The following is a 12,020-nucleotide window of genomic DNA, read 5'->3' on the forward strand; positions in this document are numbered from 1 at the left end:
GTCTCCGGTTTGGCTCTTTGGGGATTCCTGGGATGTCGCCGTGTCCAGGGTGCGGACATGGAGCTCAGGGCAGGATTCCTGCTCAAAATCCCATAAAAACAAGAGGTTTTCATGGAATCCCAGGGTTGGAAAATCCCTGGGATCCACTGGCTGCCAAGGGCACCCCTGATCCGTGTCCCCAAGCGCCACATCCACAGGGATGTTCCATCCCTCCTGGGATGGGGACAGCCCTTTCCAGGAAGGAATATTCCCAAAAATCCAACTTCCAGGAAGGAATTTTCCCGAAAATCCAACATAAACCTCCCTTGGCACATCCTGAGGCTCCTCCCTCTCTCCTGTCACTCTTCCTCTTGTCCAATCCCTCTCTGTCCTTTCCCTTTTCCATGGGAACTTTTCCTGGGATTGGGAATTCCTGGGATACAGCACCACGCCCTCCTTATCTTTCTCCTATTCCAAGGTGAGGTCGTAGACTCAAAATGGGTGGAAATTCCAGGATTTTGGTGGCCTCCACCCACCTGTGATCCTACAGCAAGCAGGACACGTTGCCAAGGATCCTCCAAGAATCCCTAATCCCTCTTTTCCCTGCCATTCCCAGTGGATGACGGGCTGGGATTCCTGCCGACCTTCGGGCCCTGCTACATCAACCTCTACGGCAGCCCCCGGGAATTCACCGGATTTCCCGATCCCTACGAGACGCTCAATTTGGGAAAGGTGACCTCGGCTGCTTCCCGGCGCATCCCAAAATAATCCTCTGGCTCCTCTTTTCCAAAAAAAAAAGATGCTCTTAACCCAACCCGGCTTTGTCATAGGAGCCTGCGCTGTTTCCCGCTCCAGGCTACTGCTGCTAATGCCTCCCGATCCCGCTCTGCTCCCAAAATTCCACCTGGGAAGCGCCGGCTGGAATTCTTTGCCTGATCTTGCTGCTCCGCAATGAAGCTCCTTGGAAGCGAAGGCAGAGCTCGGCCTCGGGAAGGGAATTCTGGGATCCTGACACCTGTTTCTGGTCTATCCCAAGGGCGAGGGGGTTGCATATCGGGGCCGGATCCTGGTGGAGCTGGAGACCAAACTGGTGGAGCACATGGAGCAGAAGGTGGAGGAGATTCCTGCTGATGACATCCTGAGGGTGGAGGTATTGGGATTTCTGGAAAATCTCTGGGATTGGCACGTGGGACGCTATGGAAGGGATGTTGGCCGTGGGTGGGGGGTGTCCTGTGCTCTGTGAGCTCCTGGAGGGGGTTCCTGCTGGATTTCCATCCCAAAGTGTCCAAGCTGGTAATGGTGAGCATGGAATTGTGGGATTGTGGAATGGTTTGGGTGGGAATGGACCTTAAAACTCATCCCAATCCATGGGCAGGGACACCTCCCACTATCCCAGCTGGATCCAAGCCCCAGTGTCCAGCCTGGCCTTGGGCATTCCCAGGGATCCAGGGGCAGCCCCAGCTGCTCTGGCAATTCCAGCCCAGCCCCTCCCCACCCTCCCAGCCAGCAATTCCTTCCCAACATCCCAGCCCAAGCTCCCCTTTCCCACTGGGAAGCCATTCCCTGCCTCCTGGCCCTCCAGCCCTTGGCCCCAGTCCCTCTGCAGCTCTCCTGGAGCCCCTTTAGGCCCTGCAAGGGGCTCCAAGGTCTCCCATGGGAGATTTCCCTCCATTCCAGCTCTCCCAGATTTCCTGCTTTGGCTCCTTTTCCATGAGAAATTGCAGCCTCCTCTTCTATCAGCTTTTCCTAAAATTCCCCCAAAATTCCTGTGCCGCAACTTTTGTTAATCCCCTTCCAATAAAATTCCCTTTTGGGAGCGATCACTGAGGTGTTTGTGCCGGGGCAGTGAGGGGTCATGGAATCCCCAAATCCTGGCATCACTGAGGGTGGAAAATCCTCCAGGATCAGCGAGTCCAAGCTGTGCCCAATCCCCACCTTGGCACTGAGTGCCACGTCCAGAAATTCCTTGGACATCTCCAGGGATGGGCACTCCAAAGCTCCCTGGGCACTTCCAAGGCCTGAGCACCCTTTTCATGAGGAAATTCCTGCTGATGTCCACCCTGACCCTCCCCTGGCACAGCCTGACGCCGTTCCCTCTTTTCCTGTTATTCCCTGGGATCAGATCCCAAATCCCTCCTGGCTCCAACCTTCCAGGAAGTTGTGCAGAGCCACAAAGTCCCTCTGGATCCACCTTTTCTCCCTTTCCCAGCTCCCTCAGCTTTTCCTGGTTCTCCACCCCATTCCCAGCTCCCTCAGGATTTGCCCTCCATCCCCTTCTGGCTCAACCTCCTGGAGATCATTGCCAGCATCTCCTCCATATCCAATTCCCATCCGTATCCCAGAAATACCTGCGCCGAAGGAAATATTCCCTCTTTGCCGCCTTCTACTCGGCTACGATGCTCCAGGGCGTGGACGGAGCCATCCAGTTCGAGGTATCCATCGGGAATTACGGGAACAAGTTCGACACCACCTGCCTGCCCCTGGCCTCCACCACCCAGTACAGCCGGGCTGTCTTTGATGGTGAGCACGGTGTGGGTTCCATCCTTTGGGATGATCCAAATGCAGCTGGTGGGAGAGAATCCTGGAATTATGGAAGGGGTTGGGGTGGGAGGGATCTTAAATTCCATCCAGTCCCATCACCATCCATGGGAAGGGACACCTCCCACTGTCCCAAAGTGCCCCAAGCTGGCCTTGGACATTCCCAGGGATCCAGGGGCAGCCCCAGCTGCTCTGGCAATTCCAGCCCAGCCCCTCCCCACCCTCCCAGCCAGCAATTCCTTCCCAACATCCCAGCCCAAGCTCCCCTTTCCCACTGGGAAGCCATTCCCTGCCTCCTGGCCCTCCAGCCCTTGGCCCCAGTCCCTCTGCAGCTCTCCTGGAGCCCCTTTAGGCCCTGCAAGGGGCTCCCAGCTCTCCCTGGCTCCTTCCCTTCTCCAGGGGAACATTCCCAGATCTCCCAGCCTGATCCAGAGCAGAGAGGCTCCAGAATCCTGGAATGGTTTGGGATGGAAGGGACCTTAAATCCCATCCCATTCCAAATCCATCCATGAGCAGGGACACCTCCCACCGTCCCAGGTGGATCCAAGCCCCATCCAACCTGGCCTTGGGCACTTCCAGGGATCATGGGGAACCCAGAGGTTGTGTCCAGGTGATCCTGCTGAAGGTTTCTCTGCTTGGACCAGACAACTCCAGAGAGTTTTCCCACCTCAGCCACCGGGAATTGTCTGGGGAATCCGGGATTTCTCTCAGCTCCATGAGGAGGTTTTTGGGAACACCTTTCCCTTGCCTTTCCCTGGCCTTTCCCCGGCTCCCATCCTCATCCTGCCAGGAATGTTGAGGTGGTTTCCGGTCTCGCTTCCAGAGCCGTGGAGTCAGATCCCATTGGTTCTTGGTGGGATCTCATGGATTTGGGGAAACACCATTCCCATTTGGTTCCAAAGGACTTCCCAAGGCGAATTCCCATCCCGATGCCACTCTTCCCCCTTCATCCCTGCTCCCAAGGGGTGAATCCCATTATCCCAACATCCCGAGGTGACCCTGCACTGTCCCCAGGTTGTCACTATTATTACCTGCCCTGGGGGAACGTGAAGCCGGTGGTGGTGCTGTCCTCGTACTGGGAGGACATCAGCCACCGCATGGACGCCCAGAACCTCCTGCTGCACGGGGCCGAGCGCTTGGTGAGTGACCGGCGACATCCTGGGGACACTGGGAGGGGACAGAGGGCACCTCCAGCCTGGAGAGTGACCGGTGACACAGAGCCGTGAACCCACTGGATCAGGAGCTTCCCGGAATTATGGGATCATGGAATGGTTTGAGGTGGGAAGGAAATCCCATCCCATTCCCACCCCATTCCATGGGCAGGGACAGCTCCCACTATCCCAGCTGGATCCAAGCCCCAGTGTCCAGCCTGGCCTTGGGCATTCCCAGGGATCCAGGGGCAGCCCCAGCTGCTCTGGCAATTCCAGCCCAGCCCCTCCCCACCCTCCCAGCCAGCAATTCCTTCCCAACATCCCACCCCAAGCTCCCCTTTCCCACTGGGAAGCCATTCCCTGCCTCCTGGCCCTCCAGCCCTTGGCCCCAGTCCCTCTGCAGCTCTCCTGGAGCCCCTTTAGGCCCTGCAAGGGGCTCCCAGCTCTCCCTGGCTCCTTCCCTTCTCCAGGGGAACATTCCCAGCTCTCCCAGCCTGATCCAGAGGGGCTCCAGAATCCTGGAATCCTTTGGCTTGGAGGAGACCTTAAATCCCATCCCATTCCATGTTCAGGGACACCTCCCACTGTCCCAGAAGATCCCAGCTTGCTCCAAGCCCCAGTGTCCAACCTGGCCTTGGACACTTCCAGGGATCCAGGGCCTGTCCTTCAGCTCCTTCAGCTCCGGAGCAATTTCTGGGATTTCCTGTTGGATTTCCCTGTTGGTTCCCCTGGAGCTCCAAACATTGGGATGCAGATCCCTGGCAGGACTCCGAGTGGAATCTCTGATCCCAGGGAGCTTCCCCAACCCCTTGTTGGGAATGTCCTGGAAAGGGGAAGGATTCCGGGGATTCCACAGCTCCTGATCCCCACCTTTCCTGCAGGAAGCAAACCTGGAGAAGGTCCAGGTGGCCGTGAAATCCAACCGCTCCCCGATGGAGCTGGAGGCCCTGGGATCCCAACTGCTTGATGATGTCATCGCCGACTGCAGGTACTTTGGGAATTCGGGATGGGAAACCTTTCCTGATGTTTCTTCTTGATCTTGGAAGGGACCACGGCTTCTGCCCCTCTTCTCCCTACTTTTCCCCACTTTTCCCCCCCTTTTCTTCCCCTTTTCTTCCCTTTTTCTCCCCTTTTCCCATTTCCCCTCCTTTTTTTCCCTCCTTTTCCCCTCCCTTTTTTCCTCCTTTTTTCCTCCTTTTTTCCTCCTTTTTTCCCTCCTTTTCCCCCTCCTTTTCCCCCTCCTTTTCCCCCTCCTTTCCCCCCTCCTTTTCCCCCTCCTTTCCCCCTCCTTTTTTCCCCTCCTTTTCCCTCCTTTCTTTCCCTCCTTTCTTTCCCTCCTTTTCCCCCCTCCTTTTTTCCCCTCATTTTTCCCTCCTTTTTTTCCCTCCTTTTTTCCCGTTTTCCTTTCCTTTTCCCCCCCTTTCCCCCCTTTCCTTTTTTCCTTTTTTGTTCTTTCCCCTCCTTTTTTCTTATTTTCTATTTTCTGATCCCTTCCTTTTCCTCTTTCTCCCTCTTCCCCCCCTTTTCTCCCTCTTTCTGCCTTTTTATCTTTTTCCTTTTCTCCCCTTCCCCTTTTTTTTATTTTTCCCCTTTTTCCAGTTTTTTCCTTTTCCCTCTTTCCCCCCCTTTTATTCCCTTCCCCCTCTTTTCCCCTTTTTTGCCTCTTCTCTCATTTCCCCCCCCCCCTTTTTCCCTTTTTCTGTTTTTTCTCCTTTCCCCTTTCCCCTCTTTCTTCCTTTCTTTCCCTTTTTCCTTGTTTTCCTTTTTCCTTTTCCCCCCTTTCCCCCCTTTTTTAATTTTTTTCCCCTTACTCCCCCCTTTCCCTCCTTTTACCCTTTCTCCCTTTCCCTCCTTTTCCCACCTTTTCCCTCCTCTTTCCCCCTCACTCCAAATCCTCATCCCTGGAATTGTCCAAGGCCAGGCTGGACAGGGCTTGGAGCAATCTGGGATAGTGGAAGGTGTCCTTGCGTGGAACTGGGTGGGATTTAAGATCCCTTCCCACCCAAACCATTCCATGATGCCATGTTCTCCCAATTTACCCACAATGAAAATGGGATTTACAGATCCCAATCCCAAATCCTGAGGTGGGAATGTTGCCTCCTCAACAATCTCCTTCCAAACCTCTCCGTGGCCTAAAAATAAATTTATCTTTGTGTCCATCTATTTTTTCCGGAGGAAATCCTGATTTGTGGCTCGGGAGCCGGGAGCAGGAAATTCATTTATAGCTGCGGATCCATAAATCCTTGAATTTTACCGGAAAACCTCCCAGTTTGGCACCTGATCCATTTTTCCAGGAGCTTGGATCAATGGATATTAAAATGTGGGTGTGGCTCGTTCCCATCCTGATTCCAGGGGGAATTCCGGCTGCGGTTTGAAGCTCTTTTGGTCTTCTTGTTCCCAAATGTCTTTGGTGGCTCCTCAGTTCCTTGGAAACTCACTGGAAGTATGGAAAAACCCTTTCAAAAAGGCAGGAAAATCCCACAAGACACTGGATGAGCTGTTGGGGGTGGATTTGGGATGGATTCATGACCATTAATGACCATTAATGATGATTAGTGACCATTAATGATGATCAGCGACCATCAATGATGATCGGTGACCATTAATGACCATTCATGACGTTTAATGACCATTAATGACCAATTAATGATGATTGGTGACCGTTAGTGACCTTTAATGACCATTAAGGATGATTGGTGACTGTTAATGACCTTTAATGACCATTAATGACCATCGATGATGATTAGTGAACATTAGTGACCATTAATATCATTAATGACCATTAATGATAATTAATGACCCTTAATGATGGTTAATGACCTTCAAGGTCCATCCCAATCCAACCCAATCCCTGATTTCTGCCCATCCCTGCAGCCTGAAGCTTCCCGACGTCCTGGGGAAGGCGTCCAGCACCCACCTGGATCAGAACCTGTTCCGCTTCCGGAGCACCCACCTGGAGCAGATCCTGAAGGTGGCCCTGAGGCTCAAGCACGAGAATTCCGGCCTTTCCCAGATCCTGGATCAGGCGGAGGATTGGCTGTGCCGGCTTCGGGCCATGGCGGAGGAGGTAACTCTTCCCGGTTTTCCCACCGTGGTTTTGGTGGGAAGCAGGGGGGGTGCTCCATCCTGGCTCCCAAATCCATGGCTTCCCCCAGGTTTGGTTCCGATGGTTGAAGTTGGTCTTGCTCATGGATGAGTTGGGGCCAACTCATGGATTGGGAGCAGCCCTGGAGAAGGACTTGGAATGTTGGTGGGTGGGAAGCTCCACATGTCCCCGGCCGATCCCACAGCAGGAAAAGGGGGAATTCTACCCCTCTGCTCTGGATCAGGCTGGGAGAGCTGGGAATGTTGCCCTGGAGAAGGGAAGGAGCCAGGGAGAGCTGGGAGCCCCTTGCAGGGCCTAAAGGGGCTCCAGGAGAGCTGCAGAGGGACTGGGGCCAAGGGCTGGAGGGCCAGGAGGCAGGGAATGGCTTCCCAGTGGGAAAGGGGAGCTTGGGGTGGGATGTTGGGAAGGAATTGCTGGCTGGGAGGGTGGGGAGGGGCTGGGCTGGAATTGCCAGAGCAGCTGGGGCTGCCCCTGGATCCCTGGGAATGTCCAAGGCCAGGCTGGGATGAACTTGGATCCACCTGGGATGGTGGGAGGTGTCCCTGCCCATGGACCGCGATGGGATTGAAGATCCCTCCCACCCAAACCATTCCATGATCCCATGGTCCCATTCCGGGCTGTCCTTCCTAGTGAGACCCTGTGGATTTGTGTTTTCCAGCCCCAGAACAGCCTGCCGGACATCGTCATCTGGATGCTCCAGGGGGACAAACGCGTGGCCTTCGCCCGCGTCCCAGCCCACCAGGTGCTGTATTCCCGGAACATCTCCAACTGCTGTGGCCGGAACTGCGGGAAGCTGCAGACCATCTTCCTCAAGGTACCTTTGGAAGAGTGTCCAGGTGGAATATTGATTTTTCCAAGCAGTTTCGCCACTAAAAATAATAAAAAAGATGGAAAATCCAACAAGGATACCTCAAATCCCAACACAACGCTCAGCCCCGGTTTCATGGAATCATGGGAAGGTTTGGGTTGGGAGAGATCGTAAATCCCAACAATTGCACCCCATCCATGGGCAGCTTCTGCTATCCCAGGTGGATCCAAGTCCATCCAACCTGGCCTTGGACACTTTCAGGGATTCAGGAGCAGCCACAGCTTCTCTGGGAATTCCAGCCTGTTGAAATTGCAGGAAAAATTCCTGGTTGTGCTTGTGGTGGGGCCCAGCTCCTCCTCCACGGATCTGCAGCAGATTCCCTGGATATCTCCCTCTACCCTGCAATTCCAGGGCAGGGAATATTTATCCAAGATTGTGCTTTTTTTAGGAAAATCCGTTTTATTTTTAATGTTTTTTATATTTTTCAAATTCCCAACCCTCTGCCACTTCAGGAAATTTCAGCTGCTGACTCCTCTCCCAGGCACTTCCCAAGCTTCTCCCATCTCCAAGGATATTTCATGTCCCGAAAATAATGGGAGCAGAAAATCAGCACGGAACAAGATAAAAAAAAAAAGGAAATTAAATAAATGGAATAAAATCCCAATTCCCAAACCCAGCCAGCACCAAAAATGAACTCAAATCTCTCCATCGGGATTTTTCCTTATCCGTGATTTTGGGAGGGAAAACCAGCAGCTCTCAGAGTGGGAAAAAGTGGCTGGGAGAGAGGGAAAAGGGCAGTGAGGGAAAAAATTCCTGGAGATTATTCCCGTTTTTCCTGAGTTAGTGAGTTGGGTTTGGAGTCTGGACCCTGGACAGGGTCCCTGACCCTGACCTTGTCCCTGTCCTTGTTCCTGTCCTTGTCCAGGTCCTTGTCCCTCTCCATGTCCTTGTCCCTGACCTTGTCCCTGTCCCTGTCCTTGTTCCTGTCCTTGTCCAGGTCCTTGTTCATGTCCATGTCTCTGACCTTGTCCATGTCCCTGTCCTTTTCCATGTCCTTGTCCCTGAACTTGTCCCTGGCCTTGTCCGTGTCCTTGTCCCTCTCCGTGTCCTTTTCCGTGTCCTTGTCCCTGTCCATGTCCTTGTCCCTGTCCATGTCCTTGTCCCTGACCTTGTCCCTGGCCTTGTCCATGTCTCTGTCCTTTTCTATCTCCTTGTCCCTCTCCATGTCCTTTTCCATGTCCATGTCTTTGTCCTTGTCCATGTGCTTGTCCTTATCCCTGGCCTTGTCCATGTCCCTGTCCATGTCCTTTTCCATGTCCTTGTCCCTGAACTTGTCCCTCTCCATGTCCTTGTCCATGTCCTTGTCCATGTCCTTGTCTCTGACCTTGTCCATGTCCCTGTCCTTTTCCATGTCCCTGTCCATGTCTCTGTCCTTTTCCATGTCCTTGTCCCTGAACTTGTCCCTGGCTTTGTCCTTGTCCCTCTCCATGTCCTTGTCCATGTCCTTGTCCATGTCCCTGTCCTTGTCCCTGACCCTGACCTTGTCCATGTCCCTGTCCTTGTCCCTGACCCTGACCTTGTCCCTGTTCCTGACTGTGTCCATGTCCTTGTCCCTGTCCCTGACATTATCCCTGTCCTTGTCCCTGACCTTGTCCTTGTCCCTGTCCTTGTCCAGGTCCATGTCCTTGTCCCTGCCCCGATCTTGTCCTTGTCCGTGTCCTTTTCCCTGTTCCTGACCTTGTCCCTGTCCATGTCCTAGTCCTAGTCCCTGTGCTTGTCCCTGGCCTTGTCCACGTCCTTGTTCCTCTCCATGTCCTTTTCCATGTCCATGTCCTTGTCCCTGAGCTTATCCTTGTCCATGTCCTTATCCTTGTCCATGTCTTTTTCCCTGTTCCTGACCTTGTCCCTGTCCTTGACATTATCCTTAAGCTTGTCCCTGTCCTTATCCCTATGTCCATGTCCCTGTCCTTTTCCTTGTCCCTGCCTCCATCCTTGTCTCTGACCTTGTCCCTGCCCTTGTGTCTGACCTTATCCATGTCCTTTTCCATGTCCTTGTCCCTGTCCCTGAGCTTGTCCCTGATCTTGTCCTTGTTCCTGTCCTTGTCCCTGTCCTTGCCCACGTCCCTCGTCTTGTCCCTGACCCTATCCCTGATCCTGTCCATGACCCTGGAATTTTGAAGCTCCTCAAGGTCAGCGGGGGACACATTTTCGGGATCTTGATGGTGCCATCGGGATGATCCTGAAGGTCTTTCCTGACCTCAATTCCATGATCCCAAAGCGCTCCACCCGCTATCAACATTGTCCCAACTGCTCCCTGTCCCGCCTTCCCCATCCAGGAATCCTTCATTCCCGCTCTTCCAGCCTCCCATCCCGAGAATTCCCATTAATCCCCTCCTGGGGACCTTTTCCTTGGCAGTACCCGCAGGAGGATGGAATGGGACCACGGATCCCGGCGCAGATCCGGGTGCGCCTCTGGTTCGGATTGGCTGTGGATGAGAAGGAATTTAACCAATTTGCCGAGGGAAAACTCTCCGTCTTCGCCGAAACTGTGAGCATTCCTAAGGATTCCCCATCCTGGCGGGAAAATGGGGTGGGCTGGACCTAAAACCTCCTCACTCCCTAAAACCGTGGGAAGGAGGATCACCAGCTCAGCCTGGAATGCTAAGGGGAAAGTTGGGAATGAGCTATGAAGTTGCGTTATCCCTCACAACGGAAAAATCAGGATGCCATGGAATGGGTTGGGCTTTTCCCGGGTGGTCTGTCCCTCTGCAGGGATTATTCATGGAATTCTGTTATTCCAACCCTAAATCCATCTTTTTTTTTGGCTCTCCCAGTATGAGAACCAAACCAAACTGGCGCTGGTGGGGAACTGGGGCACCACCGGCCTGACCTATCCCAAATATTCCGATGTCACCGGCCGGATCAAGCTGCCCAAGGACAGCTTCCGGCCTTCCGCGGGATGGACCTGGGCCGGGGACTGGTTCATCTGCCCGGAAAAGACGTGAGTGGGGCTTTTCTGCTGGGAATGGGTGTCCTGGGGATCCCAAAATCCATTGGAAAGATCTGGGATGCCCTTGGGGTTCCTCATCTGTGCCCAAGGATGTGATTCCCCCTCATCCAACTCTTGGGATGCTCCAAAACTGAGGAGCTTTGGGGTGGGATTTTCATCCTGGTTTGGGTTTTTCCTGAGGGAAAACTTTGCTTGGAGGGGTGGGAGAAATCTGGGAGCGCTGAGGATGGCAAAAGAGGATGGTAGGATGAGGAATCCCAGATTTTGGGTATTCCCGGGATTCAGGTTGTTGCACGACGTGGACGCCGGACACCTGAGCTTCGTGGAGGAGGTGTTTGAGAACCAAGTCCGGCTTCCCGGAGGGCAGTGGATCCACATGACCGATTCCTACACGGACGTGGTGAGGGAAAACTGGGAATTCTGGGAGCCAGGCTGGAATCCCAGGGGAAATTTAAGGAGTGGGTGAAACTTCCCTGTGTCCCACAGAATGGGGAGAAGGTCCTGCCCAAGGATGAGATTGAGTGTCCTCCAGGCTGGAAGTGGGAAGATGTGGAATGGGATACGGATCTCAACAGGGCTGTGGATGAGAAAGGTACCAGCGAGGGAATTTTGGGATGCTGGATTCCGGAATTTTGGGATCCTGGATTCGGGAATTTTGGGATTCTGGTTTCTTCCACGGTCTGTGGATGAGAACATTCCCAGGCTGTGGGATCTGGATCAAGAGACGGGGTTAGGTCCTGGAGGATCCTTTTCCCTTGGCTCAGCCTGGAGCTGTGGGATGGGAATTCCCAAAGGCGATGTTGGGATAATCTGGGAAGGTCCTGGTGGGAAAGAAACGGAAAACACTGGGCTGGAGAGCTCCAGGATGATCCCAGAGTCTGGAATGGCTGGAGGGAGGCAGGGAAGAGTCCCCAAGGTGGGATTTGGACACCACGGATCCATCCCCGGGCATTCCAGAGGGATGGGTGGTGCCATAAGGACGGAAATCCAACCAAGAAATTTTGTCGGGATTCAGCCACACCTTCACTGTTGGAAATACCTGGTGGGAGCCAGTGGAGGGGGGGGCTCTTCTCCCACCTCCACCAGGTATTCCCTCCTTCCCAAGGCTGGGAATACGGGATCACGATCCCACCGGAGCGCAAGCCCAAGGCCTGGGTGCCAGCGGAGAAGATGTTCCACACCCACCGGTGCCGGCGCTGGGTGCGGCTCCGCCGGCGCGACCTGGAGCACATGGAAGCCATGAGAAAGGTGGGAAAAGGTGGCACCGGATCGGGATGTGGCCCTGTCCCTCTGGATGGGTGCCGGGTTTTGGCAGGATGAGCTTTTCCTTGGAAGCTGGGGGAGGGAGGGGGGGTTTGTCGTGGTTTCCCATGGAAAATTCCACATTCCCAGGGGTGGAGGATATTCCAGGGGGATTGACTGGGGTGC

At 54.1% G+C, this 12,020-nt stretch overlaps 1 protein-coding gene across 5 annotated transcripts in view; it reads left to right on the plus strand.

Moving 5' to 3' along the window:
- DYSF (dysferlin) overlaps positions 1-12,020 on the plus strand; it is an 80,980-nt gene that overhangs the window by 19,877 nt on the left and 49,083 nt on the right. For all 5 annotated transcript variants that reach the window (XM_069014842.1, XM_069014845.1, XM_069014840.1 and 2 more), the window contains 12 exons: positions 596-711; positions 1,016-1,129; positions 2,322-2,499; positions 3,532-3,656; positions 4,550-4,656; positions 6,543-6,735; positions 7,433-7,588; positions 9,999-10,130; positions 10,417-10,583; positions 10,878-10,992; positions 11,079-11,184; positions 11,698-11,840. In XM_069014842.1, the coding sequence (XP_068870943.1) occupies positions 596-711; positions 1,016-1,129; positions 2,322-2,499; positions 3,532-3,656; positions 4,550-4,656; positions 6,543-6,735; positions 7,433-7,588; positions 9,999-10,130; positions 10,417-10,583; positions 10,878-10,992; positions 11,079-11,184; positions 11,698-11,840 (1,652 nt within the window). The remainder of the gene's footprint in view (positions 1-595; positions 712-1,015; positions 1,130-2,321; positions 2,500-3,531; positions 3,657-4,549; positions 4,657-6,542; positions 6,736-7,432; positions 7,589-9,998; positions 10,131-10,416; positions 10,584-10,877; positions 10,993-11,078; positions 11,185-11,697; positions 11,841-12,020) is intronic.

This window comes from Aphelocoma coerulescens, chromosome 4, assembly GCF_041296385.1.
Source record: "Aphelocoma coerulescens isolate FSJ_1873_10779 chromosome 4, UR_Acoe_1.0, whole genome shotgun sequence".
Lineage (NCBI taxonomy): Eukaryota > Metazoa > Chordata > Aves > Passeriformes > Corvidae > Aphelocoma > Aphelocoma coerulescens.